Source organism: Lytechinus pictus, chromosome 14 (assembly GCF_037042905.1).
Source record: "Lytechinus pictus isolate F3 Inbred chromosome 14, Lp3.0, whole genome shotgun sequence".
In the NCBI taxonomy this organism is placed as follows: Eukaryota; Metazoa; Echinodermata; class Echinoidea; order Temnopleuroida; family Toxopneustidae; genus Lytechinus; species Lytechinus pictus.
This window is the reverse complement of record NC_087258.1, coordinates 19,448,021-19,471,243: the sequence shown is the minus strand read 5'-3', so window position 1 is coordinate 19,471,243 and position 23,223 is coordinate 19,448,021. Positions and strand designations below refer to the sequence as shown.

The following is a 23,223-nucleotide window of genomic DNA, read 5'->3' as shown; positions in this document are numbered from 1 at the left end:
CGAAAATTTGATCTCATACTTGAAATTTTTACTGGATACTCGAAAATTAGACTGGAAACTCGATATTTAGACTTGAAACTCGAAAATTAGACGTGAAACTCGATATTTAGACTTGAAACTCGATATTTAGACTTGAAACTCGAAAATTAGACTTGAAACTCGAAAATTAGACTTGAAACTCGATATTTAGACTTGAAACTCGAAAATTAGACTTGAAACTCGAAAATTGGACTTGAAACTCGATATTTAGACTTGAAACTCGAGAATTAGACTTGAAACTCGATATTTAGACTTGAAACTCGAAATTTAGACTTGAAACTCGAAAATTAGACTTGAAACTTGAAACTCGAATGATAGAAATTCTCGGATGTCCCTCTCACTAGCTAATTCAATGGTGCTCGCTGATATTTAGTAAGATTTTATAATAATGATAATAATGATAACGCAGTTCTCGTATAGCGAATATCACATTATGTCATAACGTCCCTATGCGCTTCCAAAAGACTTGGATATTATTACCCTGGCCTTAGCCCCACAGCCTTTTACAGCACGGTGGCATTTCAAGGAATAAATTCCTGCCAGGTACCCATTCATTTCACCTGGGTTGAGTGCAGCACAATGTGGATGAATTTCTTGCTGACGGAAATTACGCCATGGCTGGGATTCGAACCCACGACCCTCTGTTTCAAAGTCACTAATCCACTGGGCCACAACGCTCCACACTATTAATTACATTTGTTACTTCCCATGATTTTATTGGCTGAAATGCACTGTTACCATGGTAACTGTTGGAAAAAGGGACTTGTCGGATAAAACGTTCGACAAGTCCTTCCATGAAAACGCTCCCCGGTAGAAAAAAAAATAATAACGATCGCAGATGTGAGTTATGTAGGCTTCTACTTTGGAGGAAGGAAATGTGTTGAAAAGACAATAAGTTTATTTCTTATTTTCAGGGGAAAAAACATCATTAGTCACTGTATACTAACAATGATCGATCCTTGACGTCACTCCAAAGAAGTTACACTAAGTGAAAATGAGTGATGATTTCATCATATAAAATCAATCCAGAAACATATTAAGATCGGCAAACTATACACATTACCATATTTTATTGGTATGTAAGCAAAATCGTTATAAATCTCCGAAAGAAAATGGCCATTTGAAGTTCCATGGGCATTATAAAAGGCGGAAAAGATACACTTATAATGATACGGGTAGACCACCCCCCCCCCCGCCCCCTCTCCCTTCGCGCACCCTCCATCATGTCCATGAAAGCAGTAAATCAGTTGGCTGCGTTTCTATTACTTTTTTCTAATGATATTTTTTGTTTAAATATGAAAAACTTTTAACATTTTTTTTCGCACCATTACGTTTTAACCCCCAGATTCCCAGAATACCTTCATCCATGAATATTCCCTCCTTATTGACCCCCCCCCCCTACCCGAAGTATTTCCTGCTATATCACTTCAAGACCGAAAACTATTGTTTCCAAAGACCATTATCATGATTGTTTTCAAGTTGTGGAGAATGTTTTTATTTTCCATTTCATCAAGGGAAAATGAATTAGTCTTCAAGTAGTTTCCCCTTTGACGATTAGAGGGAAAATCGATTAACTCAATCAAGCGTCCGTCGGGACTTTTACCTGGCAACCACTGTATTAGGCATAAATATGAATCGTAATAATGACCTCAGACTGACCATCATTTTCAAAGCGGCGCGAACACAAAACTATTTCCATGGTGATACTGATAATTAACGCCCCCAATTGGGCACTCCCAAGTGGACATTGCGTCGATGGAAATAAAATGAGGGTACTTTTCTCCGTCCTAGAGTCACAAGATTGACGTCTGTCATTTCTGAAGACGTGATCATTCGCTATTACTCAATGCCAATCATATTTCCAAATGTTTATTACGCAATACTTTGTTTTGCGCCCGAACCATTTCCAGGTTTTTGAAGGCTGGATCCGTCATGAGTTTAGGGAATCTCCAATGCCATGAAGATACAACGGGACGGACTTTAAAACATTGACCCCTCGAACGTTTTCACCAATTGCTATATCCTTCTTGGTTGATAGCATGTCGGGTCATTGCTAAAACCTATATAAACCGTTCTCAAATAAATAATAATTCATAAGTACTCCGAAATCTTACAGAGATTAGAACCAATCTTCTAGTTGTGCTTTCATCTATCTTTGCGATTTTGCGAAAATTCAGTGTTTAGGATTTGGGGGAAGAGAACAATTATTTTGAGGAGAGACATACATTTTATTTATTTACCATGTTGGATTTCCAGGAGATTTTAAAGAGAAACTTGGTAAGTTTACCAAATATTTTTTTTTTATAATCTTTTTGTACTTTTTATATAATATGTCATACATGACTATGGTTAGGGTTAGGGTTAGGGTTAGGGTTAAGTGTGAGAAAAAAATTATTAAACAATTTTGTTATTACATCCGATAAATTGATCGTCTAACAAGATTGATTTAAATTCAAATTAAATGAATTATATTGTGCTCCATTTCTTTTCATTATTGAACTGATATTCTTATTTACTCATTCAGGCATTGTAGTTTGGTTGCCATGCATATTTTAGCGGTTTGGTAGCGTTTTACAAGTCCCAAATTAGCCTAAAATATTCAATGAAAACACTTAACATCTTTCGAGCTCCTCTGGAAAACTTTAAAATAAAATATGTCATATTTCATTTTCACATCCATTTGTTTATTTGCGCATTCTTATTCAGTAGTACTTTAGTCATTCCAATGAATGCATGTGATTTTAATCAGTTCTGCAATTATCTGCATATTTGCTTTTGTATGTAAAAAGGAGTGGTTTGTATAAAAATATAATTATTTTCATAAAAAGTGATATAAAAAAAAAATCTCTCATTTAAATGGAATAAAAATGTTTACGTATACTTTCTATTCATTATGAATTAAATGCGATCTAAGAAAAGAACGGTTTTAAGTGGAAAAAGGGGCGCCTGTATTGAACTTTAAGGGTATAATGTTTTCGGGCGAATATTCATATCAACTTCAAGGATTGTTGCATCGCGGTATATTTCTTTATGCTATATGTTTTTTACTAAAAAGTTTGGTAAATTCTATGTATTACCATGTCTGGCAGATGGTCTTTCTTTAATAACACTCCATCTTTCTCTTATCTCTTATAATCAAATCTACTCTTTTTTTTTATCTAATATTTATAGTGATCCATCAGATATTATCTGATGTGTTTTCTAAAGAGATGTGATATAAAATCGAATTGAATTATAATTATATCATGGGCGGACTTTCTTTAATTAGAGGAAAAGCACTAAATGGGAAATGCGAAATTAGTGATTACGATTTCTTTGTCACCCATAACTAACTCATGATAATCATTATGATTGTATCTTATTGTGGACAATAGGAAAATCGACCATCTTCACAAACATGAAAATATGAAAAACATGTGTTACTTTTCTTCTGATGTTCTGATTAACTCAATATTAATTTAACATGTTTATTATTAGAGCCATCGCGCCTAATACTTTTGAAGATGGAAGAGAGAAGGGCGATGATATGGATATATCTGCTAAAAAGGGACTCATTCTCAATATTTATGTTCGTTTAGATTTTCAGATAGAGATTGAGGAATATATATATTTTTTTGGTAATCGTAATGTGCAGAGGGTTAGTGTCAGTGAAAGATTTCATTTGAAGTGACGGAGCACTTTCTAATTTGTCGAAAAGATTTGTTTTTGTTTTTCGTTTGTTTTTTTAGTTGAATTTAAAACGACCCAAAATTAGAAAATGCGGAAGGAGATTCCTTTCCCTATACCCCACTCACATCCCTTCCATTTCGCCAAGGAAGTCGAACCCCCCCCCCCCCCTGCACCCTCCAACATGAACTTGGTTCATTAGTTCAGGGATTTCATTTGTCTTTTCGAATTACTGGTTGGGTCCGCCGGCTTAATGTCAGCTAATGAGGCCCATAAATCCATACACTTTGGAAGTATTTTCATCCTGTATATATTTTGGACTTTATCCCGACTTCACTCGTCGGTGAACTAAGCAGGTCACGTGATCAGTGAAATGAGGTCAAGGGCCATGCACCTTAAACCTTTTATGGGAGTCAAAGTGAAGGGTAATAAAGACATTTTTCGTTCTATAAAATAATTTCGGTTCTTGTTCCATGAGCGCATTGCATTGCAACATGAAAATGCGATGTATCTGGCATTGCTGATATAAAGTATTTTCAGCCACATTTTGAAATATAGTTCGATAAGTATTTGTCAGCTTCGTTGATTAAGTATGGAATCTGTTATTACTCTTGATGGGCTTGATATGGCGGTTTTGGAGGTTTGTCAACGTATTTTTTAATTCTTCAGTTTATCTTTCTATAGCGAAAATAAGGTTTTTGAGCATGTATATCTACTAGTTAACCAGTAGTCTGGTATAAAACAAAAAAAATCATTTGTATATTGCATAAAATTGTTGATGTTTAATATATTTATATTTATTCTATACTTCACGTAATGTGATCATGTGAATTCAGGATAGCAATATGATGAAGTTTGGCTCTGACTGCGGTCATCATCATCGCATCCATTGCCATTTTCACAGTTTACTATCACTGCCATCACCGTCATCACCATCATCATCATAATCCTATGATCATCAGCATCATCACCACCAACCTCACCATCATCATCATCATCATCATATCTTCTTCATCAACATCATCATTATCGTCATCATCTCCATCATCATCATCGTTATCATCATCATTGTCATCATCATCTTCACCATCATCATAATTATCACCATCATCACCACCATCACAATAATCATCACAATGATAATCATCATCATCATCATCACAATGATCATCACCGTCATCATCGTCATCACCATCATCATCACAATAATCACCGCCGGCATTGTTCAAGACCATTTACAACAACAGTAGCAGCAGTGTCATCGTCATCTTAACATTTGGCGCTATCATAAACGCCAATACGCCATCATCCATTATCACCTTCATCAACATCATCATCATCATCACCACCATCATCATCAATACTTATAAGAAATTAAACAGGAAAAGATCGTCGAGAATTTAATTTGGAATATTTGTTTGAAAAAGAAATATGTAAACATGTGATGTGATTTTGAATGTTCAATTATATATATAATAAATGCCCATGGTGGGCTTTTAAAAAAATCATCATCATGACAATAATCATCATCATCATTTTTATCTTCATCATCATCATCATCACCATCATAATCGTCATAATCATCATCATCACCGTCATCATAATCATGATCATCATCACCATCATCATCATCATCATTATTTTTATCATCGATTTTAATTTGGTTGAAAAAAATAAAAACTTTTTTTCATCCTCTCTTTTCTCCTGCCTCCCAGAGCAACCTCGGCGACCGGGCTGTCAGCCGTTCCATGGACGACATCGGGATGACGTCACTCAACCGTAACCCGCTGATGACGGGGAAATCCCCGTTGGGAATCGGCAGGGCCACGCCGAAGACCAAACGGCAGAAGAGGGCGGTGCCCATCCCGGCCAGTGAGGTGGCCAACCCGGTCAAGACGGGCTACCTGGAGGTCAAGAAGAGTGGCTCGTGGAAAAGGTAATGGTTACCATGGTAACCCAAGCACTTTGAAAATGTTGAATATTACTTTAAAGAGCATTGCAGCTTTTTCTCCGCATCGTGATAATCAATGGAATATTGACTTTTCGTTATTCATTAAAAAAACTACATCATTCCCATCTATTCTAGTCCATAATCTGTTTCAAAGAGGTTGTGCACACCAAAAAGAAGTGTTTCTTCAGGGCTTAAGGACGTTCCACAGTTATGTTTGTGCGCATTATGATCTGCGCATAGTTTACACTCTGCGCGCTGACGTCACAATGGATGAACAGGTGATTAATTAGCTGCGGGTGTGAGCTGATTTTTCTCATCTTCTGCACTTTAAATGTAGATCCGATGCGTTATTTCATGAAGCTAAAAAATGGAATTATTTCATGGACCATTCAAAAAAAAAAATCTCTACAATTTCAAAATACTTCACTCTGCAGTGCTGCCAAGAATCACGAATATTACCCCGAGTTTAAATAAATGGTAGAGTGTTTTTTATTTTTTCTTCACATAGATACAAAGCATTCGGCGCATTTTTTGTGTTTTAAAGAGCACATTTGCTCTAATAAAAATGCTGATAGTTTAAAAACAAGCACATGAACCCCTATTTTTTAATGTTTGTACCTCTTAGGTATACCTACCTCTACAACTCTGCAAATTTTGGTGAAAATGACATGGATTTTTAATAAAGTGCAGCATTTATTGTACGTTTGTAGTTTGTTACTGAAATTTTACATTTTTTAGATTGGGATTTTGTTATCTCTTACGCAGTTTTTAAGAACTGACAGTGCTGTTAAACTTAAAATTGCAAACAAATAGCACTATAAATAAATTCTCCATTCTAACGATACAATTATTAACTCTCTTGCGAAATTTGATGACCTTTTCATGTATTTTGACTGAGTAATAGAGGTTTAAACTCATTGTAGTAATCTTGGGCGGTCTAAAAATGCCAAATTCTTTTGAATGCGCAATTCTTAAGAACATCAATTTGGGTGAACTTTAAAGCTCTATAGCGAAAAATCAAGCACATGGACCTATGTTAATTTTTGCATATTTCGAATATTAAGGTTCTTAAGTATCAATGTGCAAAGTTTGGTGAAAATGACATGGATTTCACTTTAACTGTGGAACGTCCTTAAATCCAGTGCAAAATTCGGAGCCTTGCCCTTGAATGAGAGGTGGTTTTAGTCTTTGTTCTGCAATTTTTCATATCGTATATATTTTATTTCTTAGTTTCTCTGATTTTGTACTCTAATCGTGCAATAAGTTTCGTAAATATTGTGATTTTCATGATTTTTTTCAATAAAAACAGAAATAATACTTTTACATGATTAATATCAAATATGGATATTTTTTATAATTTTAATTAGAATTAGAATACTGACAACAGGAGCGGAAATTTGTTGCCTTATAAAAACTGTTTGGCTGTGTTAGGACATTTAGCATAAATGAGAGAGTAAAGTAAAAAAAAAATAATAATAATAAATAATAATAATCAAACAAAATTCTATTAAAATGTATCCAGAGTTTAACAGCTTTATTTGGTTTTAAAGAAAGTAATGATGTAGTTTGAGGTATTCATCATTATGCAAATAGACAAACATTGTAATAATTTATAACACGCCTCTGTCCCTGCGGCTCCCTCTCTTATATTAGACATACATCATGTGATCTATTTGCTTTATAGAACATCATATAAATCATTCAAGATGATTCATCACATTAATCAATAAAGACACTTCAATCGAACTCGGGATTATGTGCCCACCAAGGCAATAGTCAATACTATCAGCCTCTCGGGACGTTTAATAAAAACAACTATTGTCATGATGTCACAATGTATCTTCCGCGTTCATCAATAGCGGGGTGACTCCGGGGTTGGCCAGGACCCGTCTTGTGTTCGAAACAACGTTTATCCACAAACCGACATTGCCTTCTAATTCAATTAAATCAATCCCACATCTTCAGAAGGGAAAATGGCGTCCTTGCGAGTTTGAACAAGATCATTGATTATCTTTCAGAGTCACATTCTCATTGTCTGGGTTTTACTTGTGACCATTTTTCAATAATATATTCGCACGTTTGAATAAAAGAAACCACTCATTACAACGCCTTCGGTGAGACTTTCAATTCGCACCAAACAAAGAGATATTTTGTGGATATTTTTTTACCAATTTCCATAAATGCTTGAGAAAGCGATGCAAAAGGTGAATTTATAGTCTTTTATTCATGTTTTTGTTTCGCGTTACGCGACATTTCAGCTGAATACAGTGTCCAAATAAGTTTGGTGATAATTTGTATTTTCCATTTGTATTAATATCAATTTGTACTATTGCTGTTTTCACATTACAATTAATCGTCAGAATCTTAATTTGAAATTGGTGAGAAGAAAATCAACAATATAATTACACGAAGAGGAATAGGAAGAAAGAAAATGAGAACGAGAAAAAGAAGAGGAGGAAAAGGAAGAAAAACACAAGAAAAGGAAAAAAGAAGAAGAAGAAGAGGAGTAGGAAGAATAAGAAGGAGAAGAAACAAAAAGATGATGAAGAAGACGAAGTAAAAAACAACAATATAATACAAATGACACAGGGGTACCACCATAATTGTCCTTGAAGCAATGTACATAAGTCTAGAACTTAATGAGATTTCCGTCTTTTCAAGTATGAATAGTTTGTTTCCGTATATAAATACAAAATTTCCGCAGAAATATTTTGTTAAAAACACAATCTTGAGTTTGTTGAAGTGATATCCTTGATTTGCCAACCATAACACGGAAATCATGAATGATCTTCATGAGGCCAAACCTTATTTCAAAATTTGTTCCTTATGGACGAATAAAATTTAATCAATGCAATTTATCAGTCAATCTTGAAGTGCGATCTATTCTTTGTCGTATCGGAAATAACATTGAGAGATCAAGGATATTCACTTTTCCTCAATTGCACGTCATCTCTGCATTTTAAACGCTTCAACGTAGATAGCGATATTTTTATTACGCATTTTATACAGCACAATCTGACAATAGGATTCTCAAACGTTTACAGATCTTAAAATTATGCATGAAATCACACTGCTTAAGCTTCTTATCCGCTAATAAATGCAATAATATAAGCAAATCCGTGCAAAACAAGAAGATATGAGCTTTATTCGTTGTGAAAGAAATGTTATTACATTTTTTGGCCCTCTTTCAAAGATCTGGGCCCCGTCTTACAAAGAGTTACGATCGATCCAATCAATCGTAATTCTATGGAAATCCATCAGTGTCATAATTTTTTTTCTACAACAAACTTGCACAATGTCCTCTGTATGCAAAGAGAAACGCAGTGAATTTTCAAGAAGACAAATAATGCATGAATATACATCATAGCTAGAAAATATTTTTGAAACATGCATAATATATGTTGATGTTGCTGGCCGTCCATAGTTACGATTGATCGGATCAATCGTAACTCTTTGTAAGACGGGCCCTGTATTCACCACTGATTAGTGTGAGAGTCTTATGAATATCAGTCGATTCATTTTCTAGTTTGATTTCAAAATTTTTGACAAAAAAATTCTTGTACAAAAAATATTCCATGCATAGATATATATCTTTCGAGTGTTTGCATTGCTCAGATCTGAAAATGTGTTAACAACTGCTAGACTATCGATTGTTATTTTGAGGAAATTATTCGAAACAGGTGTTTCTATCTGTGCCAATCGATGAATTCATTGTTCCTTTTGTGAACTCGCTAAAAATGATTTTTAAATTTGCCTTTAGAACAGCTAACCGTATTTATACACATATTTTGTTTTATTACAGTGATGTTCTAGTACGCTTCAATCCATTAATGTTGCTTGAATTCTAGTTCTCATTCGTTTGATTATTATAATTATGATGATGATGATGAATAACGTTATTTTATCTCGATATCGTAATATTCGTACCATGGAGAAATATGAATGCCTATCTAACTCATTATCTTTTAAACTTAGTTAAACCCTGATCATTATGAAAACCGAATATACAAAAACATATATTTTCATTTTCTTTCTTGATATTAGTAAGCTGCACACCGAACTATTATCCATCGTTCTGTTTTGTAAATAAACCTATAATTTAAGTCGTGACGATTGTTTGATGACGTCTTTATATCAGCAAGCCGGATAACCGGTCACACCTTCACCACCACACATTTATCCTTGTCCGAATTGCCAAGCCTCTTCGGATTTTAGTCAAGCAACTTCCTTTTTTCGTCTACTCTCATTTTCCCCCATTTTACTTCCCGCTTAGATGCTGGTCGATACTAACCGAGGATCGCATGTACATCTACCGCAAGCCCACCGACTCGCATACGCTGGATATGCTGATGCTGGACGACTACGACGTCCAGATCGTGGTCGCGTCGTCCGGCTCGTCGTGGAAGACCGGAACGAAGTTTGCTTTCGAGCTTTATAACGCGGTGAGTTGAATCTAATTCTAAGTCATGATTGTGCCGACGATGTTTATTGCATTAACGTGAAGCTTTCTTCAATTTGGCGTATAGTAAAATGAAATTGTTGTTTAATTTTCTTACAACGCTGTTCACTATCATGAACTGTACGGTCGTTGTTTAACAGTTTAAACAACCATGCCCTATTTATTGAATATTATTGAAATGTAAACTGTGTGGCCTATGATTTTACACTTGTTGAAATTGTTTAAAAACCATAACGGCGTTGTATAAAAAAAATTATACAGCGCTTTCGCTGTGTAAGAAAGGGGAATCGTGTGGTGACGAAAGAGAGGGGAGACGGAGAAGGATGGTACGGATGCAGACAAACACACATAACCGGAGAGAGAAAGACAGATACACACACAGAGAGAAAGAAAGAGAGAGAGAGAGGAGCTAGAGAGTACGAGGGAGGGAGACCACCATAGACAGAAAAGCTATAAGTTGCATAAATTTGTAAGAAACAAGTCTTTCAAATACACATTACCAATAAACAATTTGGCTTTCTTTTTATTTCCTAAGTGTTATTTGCAAAAGCGGTACCATCCTAAGGGTTTGAACCTTGTACCTTTATACCATCCATGATCCGCTGACTGATCCGTTAGATCACACAATCTCCCCACGTATACGCCAATCAACTACTAATATTAATTGAATAAACACTGCAACTATATACCACCATAACCACATTTTGTGCAAGGGCAGCCCGATTAAAACAATTGAATAAATACAGTTGAACGGTATTTTAAGTAAATTATCAGACTCACGAAAATGACACTTAAATGACACATCAAATTAAAATAGCTTTTTTTACTGTGGCTGGACTTAAACAGTAATCAAATTATTTACCTTTACCCTGGACGTAACCTTCAAAAATATGTATGCATTGTATGCCTAAGCCAAAACTGAATTGTATTGTAAAGAGCAACAAACAAACGCCCTGCATGTAATAAATAAAGTTTGAATGACGAATATTTTAATTCTAATTGACATTATTTTGATTGTTATTTGATGGCATGAGTGACGTCAAAAATTAAGGATAACCTTCATTGTTTCTTTGTCACTATAAGAAACTTTACAACAAATAATTCCAATCAAATCTTATTTCAAACATTAGAAAGGTGTTTTAAAATTTCGTCGATTTATTGACTATTCTAACAATTCATATATTATTAATCTTTCGACTGGAGTTCATTATTTTTAATTTCAATGCTATGTGCAGTTATTTCGTTGTACCAAACTTCCTCGTTTTTTAGATAACACAACGTCTTTACAAAGATGGATATTTTCATACTAGGGCTTTTTTCAAGAGCTTTTGCCCTACCCCTTTTAGTTTTCCCTCATCCCCTTCCCGATGACCCCCCCCCCCCCTCTCTCTCTCTCTCTCTCTCTCTCTCTCTGCCTGGACCCCCCCCCCCCACCCTTGACCGTCTGTTGGTCTATCTCTCTCTCTCTTTCTCCTTCTCCATTTCTTCTTTACATCTTTGTGCCAACGTGATACGTTGTATTAACTATTTCGAATCCTTACAAATTTCTCTTCAACTTTACAAGGCCATATATCGCCAATGATTATACAAGGCCCTGCAAATACAAATACAGAACAATGATGGTTGCTTTGCCTTTCTTCGCACTGAGTCGTAGGCGTCGAACTAAATATGGCAAAACCAACCCCAAATGGTTGTTGATTTTCAAACAAAATTCCCCAAATGCGAAACAATCAAGGTCGAAATTTTATTATCTCGATATTTCTTTTGAACCCCGTGCATATTTGCTCAGTGCAGACAATACTATAGAAAAACAACCTCATTCCTTCACGTAACAACATAATCACAATGAAAGGACAATAGGCAAAATCTGACAATGAAAAAAGAAATCAGATACATGATTTTTTTTTCGTGAAGCGAAGTTGTATCGCTTTTTCTAATGACATGTTATTCGGGAGTAGTTGCCTCATTTTAACACGTTATGCGCACACACCTCGAAATCGATTGCTTTTTACTTTATTTACTCTGGATAAAGATTTGGCTGTTCTACGATTGTTGTTTTCGCGCCGTTTCGATTGTGCCAATCAAAACTTTATTCTTTTCGGCTGACATCGTCTGGATTTTTCATTGTTGGAACTTGGCTTCTAAAAAATGACTCGGAATTAGGAAGTTATTCGGATTACAGGCTTATTACTACTTTTCATGCGAAAGGAGTTCGTCTCTCTGTATTTTTCTGTGATTTTCATATTAAATCGTCATCTGACAGCATTCTTTTTCTCTTAAGTTTGATGTTTCCTCATTTTTTTCGCGAACGGTAAGAAACTTGTGGATTTCAATAGCATAGGTAACCGGACTATAGCAGTGTCATACGTAGGCCTGTATCGGATAAACATTAGAAGAAAATTGTTTTGTGATTCATCGTAAAAAGGAACGTCATCCATTATACCCATATCTTCGTCTTTCGTTGTTCCTATTACTGCTTTAGCTATAATTTTATGAATATTGGCGAATCGATTTTCACGTCTGTAATGCCGCAGTATACACGCGATTTGCTTGCAACTCTACACGAAATGAAATTGTATAGCTCATTTATAGTTTCTTGTCCGTATGGTAATACTCGTAATCCTACCTGTCATACACTCTTAAAAATGTTGGGCAACATACGGTCCACACAACAATTGGTTAAAACTTTATCCAATTCTGGGTAGTTTTACACCAATACTGTGTAGTTTTCACCCAAAGCACACATTATTGGTGTAAAACTACCCAGAATTGGATAAAGTTTTAACCAATTGTTGTGTGGACCGTATGTTGCCCAACATTTTTAAGAGTGTAAATTAAATGTTATTGCCAGAATCGCCGAGCGCTTCACACAAGTGCTCTTGAAAATCATTGTTTTCCGAATTTTCATGATTATCGTTTGCTGAGATCAGGAAGCGCATATTTATTTTCTTTCCCTTTTTGCAAATTGTCACAGACGAGGATTTTTGCTATTGATGTTGCTGTTTTTGTTGAGGCTGAAGTTGACGGCGATGTTGTTGGCGAGAGTGCATAGTGGCGTTAATGAAAAACGATCGTGTTTGTGAAAGTCTAGTCCAGCTTTGATCCATTTTTAATACAACTTATGTCTCTGAACATAGATTTGTTTTTAAATCAATATAATTTTTTGTAGACGCAATACGTGCGTTAACGCTGCATGGATTGATATTAATAACAATATTTCAATGAGGCTAAAGCAGATATCAAAATCTAATCATCTTTTGCATTATTTCCCTGTGAATGCTCTGAACTTACATTATATCAGTTCTGTTCTCAAAATGTATGCTTATTAAATATCATATTTTGTATTTTTCAGAAGGTTACAGGAACGACGTTATTGTGTGAGAGCCGTGAGGAAAGGACAGAGTGGATGCAGGCTATTGGAGAAAGGTGCCAGAAATTGAACGGGACTGAGATGGACGGTACAGCGGAGCAAAGAGGAAGCAGTAAGTTTTGAAAAGGGGTTATGGATGAATGAATGGATGGACAGATAGAAAAAAAGAAAGAAAGAAAGATAGATAGATAGATAGATAGATAGATAGATAGATAGATAGATAGATAGATAGATAGATAGATAGATAGATAGATAGATAGATAGATAGATAGATAGATAGATAAATAGATAGATAGATAGATAGATGGATGGATGAATGGACGGGTGGATGGATAGATAGATAGATAGATGAAAATATGGATGGATGGATAGATAGATAGATAGATAGATGAATGGACGGGTGGATGGATAGATAGATAGATAGATAGATAGATAGATAGATAGATAGATAGATAAGCAGGCAGACAGATAGGTAGACAGACAGTAGATATATATACAGATAGATAGGTAGGTAGATGGATGGATGGATAGAACTATAGGTAGGTAGATAAATATATAGTTATATACATTTATAATAAATAATATTTTCATATACTCATTAATATCAACTCCATATTTCATGTTTCAGGAGAGAAGTTGGCGCCATTAATCACACGACTTGATGGCAGTGAAAAACCGATCCCCCTCGGCGGGGAAACCAAAGATTCGGCTGTAAGTATACATCAAACCTATATTCTGAATCCAATTCATACTCATGCTTACAAGGGAAGGTTTAGAATTTACAAGAGGGGGGGGGGGTACTCCCCCTACCCCACCCACCCCCCCCAAAAAAAGACAAAAAAGGATTTTTACCAGTCACATACAAATCGACAAGCAAACAATAAGTTGATGAGGGAAGCGCCCCCCCCCCCCCCGGATTCGCACCTGAAATTCTTTAAAGCTTTTTGGTATGAATAGTAAGATTAAATTCAGTCAAATTATAATTTGTGTTATAAAAAACCCCACTATATATAACGTGTGAATTGTGAGATATAATTACATAAACATACCATAAACAATATTTTCTATCCAACAGCGAAGTAGACCTTTTTTCAAATATGACTCTGCTTAATTTCAACAGCTTATAATCTTTTTTTTTTCTTGGGGGGGGGGGGCAACAGGGGAGGCAAGACTGTCCCATCAAAGTAATGGTAGGATTCATATCTTTAGCATTGACTAATTGTTGGATTAAGTCAGAGATTAATTGAATCAAATCAACTGCTTTGACCCCTAATACAATAGATATTTATCTTTCACAGTATAAGTGTTGAAGTATGGAGGTCATTTCTATATTTTTTTCTTTTTCTTATTGTAAAAGAGAATAAAGAAATATTTCTTTGATAAAAGGAAACCAAATAAAAGTTATTGTATCAATAGCGCTAACAAAATTATATTTTCTAAGCCTTCATGACATTTTTGTAATAAAAATATATATACCAAATAAAAGTTATATCAATAGCGCTAAACAAAATTGTATTTTCTAAGCCTTCATGACATAGTTATAATGAAAATGAATATGCCTTGTTTATGAAAGTCGGGTTTTATCGCTATAAAAGGAAAGAGAAAGCTTTTATAATACCCTCCACAAAGGCAACAAGAACGACTTATGGAAGTAATACTTAAACTTGATCATTTCTCTCTCCTTTTTTACATTATTTATACTATAAATTTCTTGTCTTCATTCTTCCCTGAATAGTTATTTCATGAAGTGACTGAAAGATGCACTTGCCATCTACACCACCTTCGCTTGGATCCCCTTGAAACCAATTTCCAAAAATTTAACTCTCATCATCTGCAACATTTATATTGTATATATTACAATGTTACTAAGTGTTGTATACTATTATCCCAGCTTGAGCACGATTCAAGGAGTTCCTTCTTACATGGTACCCACTTACTAAACCTGCGTGGAGAGTGGCAAATGTAGATAAATGCTTTCTAAAAGACACAAGTGCTGGGGTGGGATTTGAACCTTGGACTTTGTGGTCTAAAGTCCAGAGGCTTATCCACTGAGCCACACCGTCTGTACAACACCTGATGATACCATGTACACTGACAAATAATTCATTATTTCATTTCTTCTGCAGTCATCATCCGACCTCTCCGACGAAGATTCACCGATCATGGACAAGAAGAAGCAGATCATCGAGGATAAGTACGAGCGGGTGAAGGAAGCGCAGGAGATGGAGATGCTCCGTTTGAACACCATCCTCAACCAACGCAGGATGTCCGCTGACGTCAAGATCAACGCCGTCGAGAAGAAGCTGCTTCAGCAACGCAAACAGAGGAAGAGAAAGAAGAATTCCAGAGGTAAGCATATTTGTTGCTGTTACAAACGAGATGTGAAGAGCGATGATTCCAGTATTTCTAATTTCTACCAGTTACCCGTTTTACAAAGGCTATTATTGTAATTTTGACATCATGGGACCTACAATGGAAACCTATAGCTGCTGAGTCATATTTCTATAGTAGTTACCACAATTTAAGTCCTTATGAACGGGGCCCCTGATGATTTGATATTATCAAATCATTTTTTGAAGAAGTACTATACTAACATTTGGCAATAGTTTGGCGATGTGCAGGATATCCCTTGAAAAGAGGCAGTGCATAATTTAAACTAGGACAACTAAAATGAGCATTGGTATTAATCTTGGTCTTTCAGAATGAATATCCAGTCTTGGCTCCTTTTAAATCACTTGATAAATCTTGGTCAGACATTAAAACAATGAGCAATCTGGTTTGATAGTACCTCCAAAATACTGTTTCGGTATGAGAAAGTGTACCTGTACAAAATATCGTCCTCTAGTAATATATTTATTCATAATTTATTCGACTCTTTCAAAAACACATTCATGTAACAAAATCAATGCCAATACATTAAATGAGATTATTTAACAAAATAATGCATATTTAGTAGAATTTATTTAGGTAATTTTGGAAATTTCTCCTAATAAGGATGATGATGAAATGACTTTAATTTGTATATTTCAAATGAAATATACAAATCCCAATGTGGTGCAAACTTTAATTACTTATACTTTACTTCGTACAGGAGATTCGCTGGACGAAGAGGGTGAGTTTCTGGAAAAGCAGTTGGAGCAGATGAAGACACGCCTTGAAGAAGTCAACAAGGAATCACAAGACATAAACCTTAAACAAGAAGAGCGACTCAAGTCCATTGAAAACAAGAAGGACGTCGAGTTCAAGATTCTCGAACAGGAACGGAAACTCCAGAAGCACCGGAAGGCCGCCCAACAAGCCCTTCAGCAGATCGTCAAAGGCATCTCATCAATCACTCCTCCCATTGGTGGCAGCAAACCAAGATTTGATCTCATCTCGGAGGAAGCAGAGGACGAAAGCGAAGAGAGGAAACTCTCAGTGGCAAGTTCCGTCGGGATCAGCTCAAGCGATAGCATGGGGAGTCTCTGCGACCCGAAGAAATTGTTGGACAATGAAGTGGTTGTTCCAGTTATGTCTTCGAAAACAGCTTCAGCACCTTTGACAAGACGGCACGCAGTCCACCACCCTCCAAAGCTGCATTCTGCAGAGAGCAGCACGGATTCCTCGTCCAGTATAGACAGTCCAGACGTGGTCAGGCACAACTTTAACCTGGTGGATGAGTTCACCAAGTCGTTCCCAGCCTTTGACGGCACCTTAGAGCAAGGATCGAGGGATAAATCAAAGTCTTTTGACTCCGGCATCGCTGACGAAGTTGATATTAATTCGAACAAATCATCAACAGTGACCATGAAGACTAACATCAATGGAAATGTAAATGACAATGAGATGTCAAGTCCAAACGTGCCTTCTCAAAATCACATCAGAACTGAGATCAGCGAGGATGTCCTACGCGACATTGAGGCAAGTTATTGAAAATAAACACTTTTATCTCTACGGAGTCAAATATGATTCAGAGTGGAGTCAGCTAGTACTCAGTTCTATTCCATGTTAAAGTGACTCAGATTCCAAATGAATTTGACTTGGAATGATGTGGAATCAGTTGAAAATCACTCAATTCCGAGTCAAATTTGACTCCTCAGAAATAAGAGTAAAGTTATTTGACGTATTTATTTACTGTTACTACTGTTACATCAGGAAATTGTGAGCTAAGATAAGATAGAGGGACATATTGGAGGAATTTAACAAACACTAATACTTTCAATATTTCATTTTGATAATCAAAAAGTGTGAATTAGTATTGATTGGAACTATCCTCAGAAATATAAATAAAGTTATTCCTATATCAAACTGTAGTCAAACAAAAATGTGATTTATATTGAAAGAGCATTATTGCCTACTATTTTCCTTTTCAAGTTTTTACTTTAATTATGTACAATCTGATTCACAATGTTTTATCGATCACCTCTGGCTCTGAAGTAGTGAGAGTAAAACCTAATATCTCCCTATATCCTCTTTGTCTTTCCACAGGAGTTTGAGTTCCTTGCACGTCGTGCTCTTGAGGAAGCCAGCTGGATGGTCTAAGTCAAAGCTGAAACTCACTACTCACCGTGCAACTCAACCATGTACAGCTCAACAGTAAATTAAGAAACAGTAAAGCTATATATTTATTAGTGGTCTGCCGATCAACTTAAATGTTGGGAAGGTTTATTCTAATTTATGTTATAGAAATGAACTGTGCTGAACGTTTTGCAGTAATTTCTATTGTCTTCCGAAAGTGGCTATTCTGGTCATAGGGAATTTTCTCTAGGTTCTTTAGATTACTGTGGGAGAACAATCCAAAATTAGATTGAAAATTTCAATCTTACTGATTTTAAAACTATATTCTATTCTGAATTTAATTTTGGATTGGTCCCCCATCTTAGTCTAATAGATTGATTTTCAGTCTTAGAAATTTAGAGAGCGCCCTCTACAAAAAGGACTAAACCTCGGCGCAACTGGCATTTCCTTTTCTATGGAGTTGAAAGCCAAGACTGTGCTATATATTGTATCTATTGGTCTTCCAGATTTGTTGGATTGAGATCTTCCATTTTCACAAGTTAATACTCAATTCATATGTTTTGTATAAGGACAATTTGGGTTTGACTTTGTTGGATCCATCGGACCTACATGCCTCACAAAAAACTGCACAGTGGTCAATGATTGGCTGATTAGGCCTTGAGGCTCAAAATGATATGCAAAGATCTTTTATGTCTCAGGTTTCAAATCAAAGTGCTTTTTTTTTGTTTTTACAAATGTCAAGATTTTTGGTACAAGTAAGCACAAATCCAGACTTAAAACGGGTTTGCTTTCTGAGGGTTTACATACAGAATAACCTCTTGATATTCGTAAGGTTTGATGTTTTTCTTTCAGAAGTGATAATAAACTATCTCAGTACCAAGGAAAGTCATAGTTCTTCCACATGAGACAAAGGATGAGATAATACTGCTCATAATATGCAACACATGCACCCTCGATGTTCATATTAAAGTATATGCAAACAGGGTGGGGCCACATGGGGGAGGGGCAGATTTTGGTCTACTCCAGTTTGATTTTGTACTGATTTCTGGGAGCAAGCACAAAACTACAGAATGTAGAACAGTTTGTGGAAACAATCGTTGCCAATCATGATCAAGACTCAAAAGGGTTCTCTATGTAGGGACTGATTTAGGAATGACGTGAATTTGCGCGATCTGTTTTATCAAAGTTAATGTTTATAAATCTGGCTGGACCAGATTTTATGCCAAGTTTCAAAACTGAAACCTTTTTTTTATAACATGCATTATTTATGAAACTACTGAGTTTTCATGGGATTTTATTAATATCACTTTTAGCAGGAATTAGGTTTCCATAGTTGGCATAAATTATCTACTTTTCCCTTGGCGGGTATTCTGAAGTAAAATGTGCAGCATGACTGTCGTTATATCCATTGTCATTTATTATTTGGCGGTGAGGGCACTGAAGAATAAAGAAGAATAGTTACAGGGGTGGTGGAAGTTATACTATTATATTGCTATGATATTGCCATGTAATATTATTTCCGTGTTTTTTCATACCCACATCTGTTTCTCTCTTCCTTTCATTTGCCCCCATTTGAAGAGGAGTGCCTTCGCCTTTCCATATGCTCAAATATTGTTTTTAAAACCTTAATATCCTTTTCAGGTTCATATGAATTCTCATACATTATCTGTCATATTATATTGCAGTATATATTACTAATTTGTATGTTGTTATAATACATTTATTGGCCCCACACGGTCATTTCAATATTACTTTTAAAATTTCATAATGAAAACCATGAAGAAATACATAATAAACATTTAAAAAAAAAACTTGGTAGCCATTTTCCTCATTATGGGTATTGTACGTCTTCTATAAAGTGTTCTGATAACTAAATCATCATTATTGGAAAATGGAACGAGAGAAGAAATTGGCAGAAGAGAGCGAATATAGATGAGCGAAATATGGCGTGGAGAAGAGAGGAAAAGAGGGGGATGTTCACATGAAAATAAGGGGGGGGGGTTAATGAGAGGAGTAGAGGGAGGGAGGGGTAGATGTAAGATAGTGAAGATGAATGGGATTAGCATTACTCCAGCTTTGAGGAATCGCATCTGTTTACAAAATAAACACAAGACACAGAAATCATTTTTCATGACTGCATTATATCTTATTTATTTCTTCATAGACTAATTAGGTCACTCATCATCATCAGAGTTGCATCATTTCAATAAATAAATTGATATCACTACAAGTTGACTATTTTTGAACCGCCCTCGTGGTTGGCTTTCTATAGTACAGTCAGTCATATATACATTTGTTACGGAATATAAAAATTGTACAACATGTCAAATTTTTATACAAAGTGAAGAATGTCATCTGCGGGAGAAGTCTGCAACAATACTAGATAGATTACAAGATTCGGTTATTTGTTCTATATATCCTGTGGTAGTCTATTTTTGTTTCTTTGCTGTCATTTTGTTGAGGAATTATTCCCAGTCTCTCTGTGTTTTGAATCATAAACATTACACAAACGAAACTTAAATCCAAAAAGCCCTCGTTGATGACTGGTGCACCGTGGTTGCTACATGTATGGGGGGAGGAGAAATACTGTTTTTGTTTTCTTCTTTCAAGAAAAAGAGCAAAATGATATGAAAAATGCAGACGACACATAAAAACTTTCAAAAGATACACTACCAAAAAAAAGACTCCACATGATAGCATTCATACTTCACAACAAATAAAAAATCAAATCAATATGCACATTTAAACAAAATGATGATCAAATAAATTCTTCCTGAAAAAAAAAAATTTTTGAAGATACTTTGTAGCTAATTATAAAGAAAAACTTGCAAACTAACAAAAATAAAATAATAATGCTAAAACGAACCGAGGCTCCAGTTCCATATGCCTTAGAATGACCATTTGCAGCTACCTTATACTATTCTGTACATCACACAGTCGCCGTGATTGTACTTAATTATTAAAGAAGTTTTAAATAATTTGCAGCTTAACGTAAAGTACATTATAAAACACGCAGAGGTAAAATATGACATGAGTTATAATATCTGTCACCCGCTTGGTCAGAACTTGTTTAATACTCGGACAATATCTCAGAAAAAAATTTGTTTGTTAGATTATCTAAAAGGTCCTAGTCCTGCTATAGCAGTAATGAACTACATATATTTCATCTGTATTTATTATTTTAATAACATCCGACATGAAATAGCACAGCTATTCCGATGGGCTATGTGCATAGAAGGTCACAAAAATAGCTAGCTTTCCTTTCAAAGCTCAAGTATTTTCCAAAATTCCCAAGCCTGAATGTACAACATCTGCTTGTGCTGAAGGATAAGATGATTTCTAAATATTTCACTTGATAAAGTGATCTACTTAGGTTGAATTCGGTACAATAATTAGCAATATACTTAAGTAAGTAAGCCAAAATTCAGGCCCATTCGAAATTGGCTAAAAAAAATTATATACAAGGGAAAAAAACATTTTCTTATTAAAACTCTTTGAATTTAACCCTTTCCTATTTGTGACGAAAAAAGTAATGACAAAACATATTTAAAAATGAATACCTAAAAGCTCTGATATTCTTAGATTTTTGTCTTCTCGTATCCTTTTTTTTTTTGGCATATGATTTGAAAAGTGCAAATCAAAACGCCTAGATATGTCTTCACTCAGTGCTATTTCAATTAATTCTAAGAAATCTGACCTGTTTCCCACTTCAAAAATAAAAACAATTAAAGGGCGCAATCCACTTTCTAGGAGAGGACAGCATTTTATACCCAAATTTTGAACCCCAAACACATATTTTGAGCAAAAATCTTGACAAATCCTCTAGCCATTTTTTTCAGAAAAGTTACAATTTACAAAACTGATATGAAAACTGCTTCATATCCTTTCTGAATGACAGCTGGCAGTCGCTTTGATCTTCTAAACATGGCAGAGAATTCACACCCAAAAATGAAGTAAAAATAAACAGATTTTTTCAACTAAAATCCTTTATTAACTTAGTGTCAATTTGACAAAAAGGTGTTGTTTTTTTCATTTTAAGACAACTGACCCTATTTTTCTCTACACACAAATCCCAAAGAAACCTGTGCTAATGATATTGTGTTCTATGGATTGATCAAACCTATTCTCAAATTCTGGCAAGTTGAACTAAATTGATAATAGACTATGACAATACTGTAATCAACGTTTGTTCAGATAAATGGGAGGGTACTAATTTTTAGACACAAACAGCAAAATAGCACAAAGCTGGGGTATTTCTACAAAATTTTCTTTGTGCACTTGATCGCTTCCTTGGTCCCACATGACAGATGCATTTTATTTAGCATTATGCACTGTTTTAAATGTTTTCTCAAAAGTTTTGAATTTATCAATGTACATTTCTTTGAACGTTCATTCCAGTCTGAACATGCTCTCAAGAATCCATCTGAATGAGCTATACTTGAATTGCAGATTTCTGCTTCACAATTCAAGGCTTATCGGTACACACCAAATGTACAAATACATGAATATTTATGCTTTTATCACAACATTTTTTTAACACAACCCTTCCTTAGAAGCATGCATTGTTCATACTTAAAAATCCTAGGACAATTTTGGGATTAAAATCCAAAGTGAACACACTGCGATGGAATAGTACTTTATTGTTTATGGGATTGGCATGACAACTGGAAAATGAAAAGGGTGTGAATTACAACATTTTGAAAATATCAACAATAGGATAGCCATGTGAACAGAGTTACACAAGATTCTCTGTCAAGGACGTGTATGCAGATCACGGGTACTGATTTTTCACTGCCGAAAAAGCAGGAATTTTGTGTCATGCCATCTCCATCGTAACAGGAGCTGGCTAAAAAATTTGACATGCATGATGTTTTTTTCGATCGATTCTCTGAGAAGACGCTAAAAAGTAATAACGCTTATACCTATTTACACCTCAAGAGGGCGCCCAGCACCCGTTCATCTACAAGATAACATAGCAACGCTTGTAAACAATATCAAGATTATATAAAAAGCACACATCAAAAGAGATACAACACATCTTCATTTTTTTCTTATTACGCCTGATAAGAATCATTATGAAATAAAAAAATATGCAAGTACTTTATAATCATCTACATGGTACTGCTGTTCTAAAGATAAATTTGTTAATATTATGCTTAGAGAAAGCTTTCTTTGCATTCATTTAGAGCTTCAAAATATACATATAATTTTTTTTTCATCATTTTATTTAGCTTTATTCTA

The 23,223-nt window shown here is 35.2% G+C and overlaps 1 protein-coding gene across 2 annotated transcripts; it reads left to right on the top strand.

Annotated features, from left to right (window-relative positions):
* The first annotated feature begins 1,640 nt into the window (after window positions 1-1,640).
* On the top strand, window positions 1,641-19,778 carry LOC129276512 (uncharacterized). Of its 2 annotated transcripts, none has more exons than XM_054912891.2 (8): window positions 1,641-2,316; window positions 5,421-5,641; window positions 9,930-10,098; window positions 13,468-13,597; window positions 14,114-14,196; window positions 15,612-15,834; window positions 16,577-17,385; window positions 17,953-19,778. In XM_054912891.2, the coding sequence occupies exons 1-8, from the start codon at window positions 2,281-2,283 to the stop codon at window positions 18,004-18,006; spliced, it is 1,725 nt and encodes a 574-aa protein (XP_054768866.2). In that variant the 5' UTR covers window positions 1,641-2,280; the 3' UTR covers window positions 18,007-19,778. The 2 variants fall into 2 exon arrangements, with proteins under 2 accessions (XP_054768866.2, XP_063965686.1); XM_064109616.1 differs by lacking the exon at window positions 1,641-2,316 and adding an exon at window positions 4,181-4,345.
* The last annotated feature ends 3,445 nt before the right edge of the window (window positions 19,779-23,223 follow it).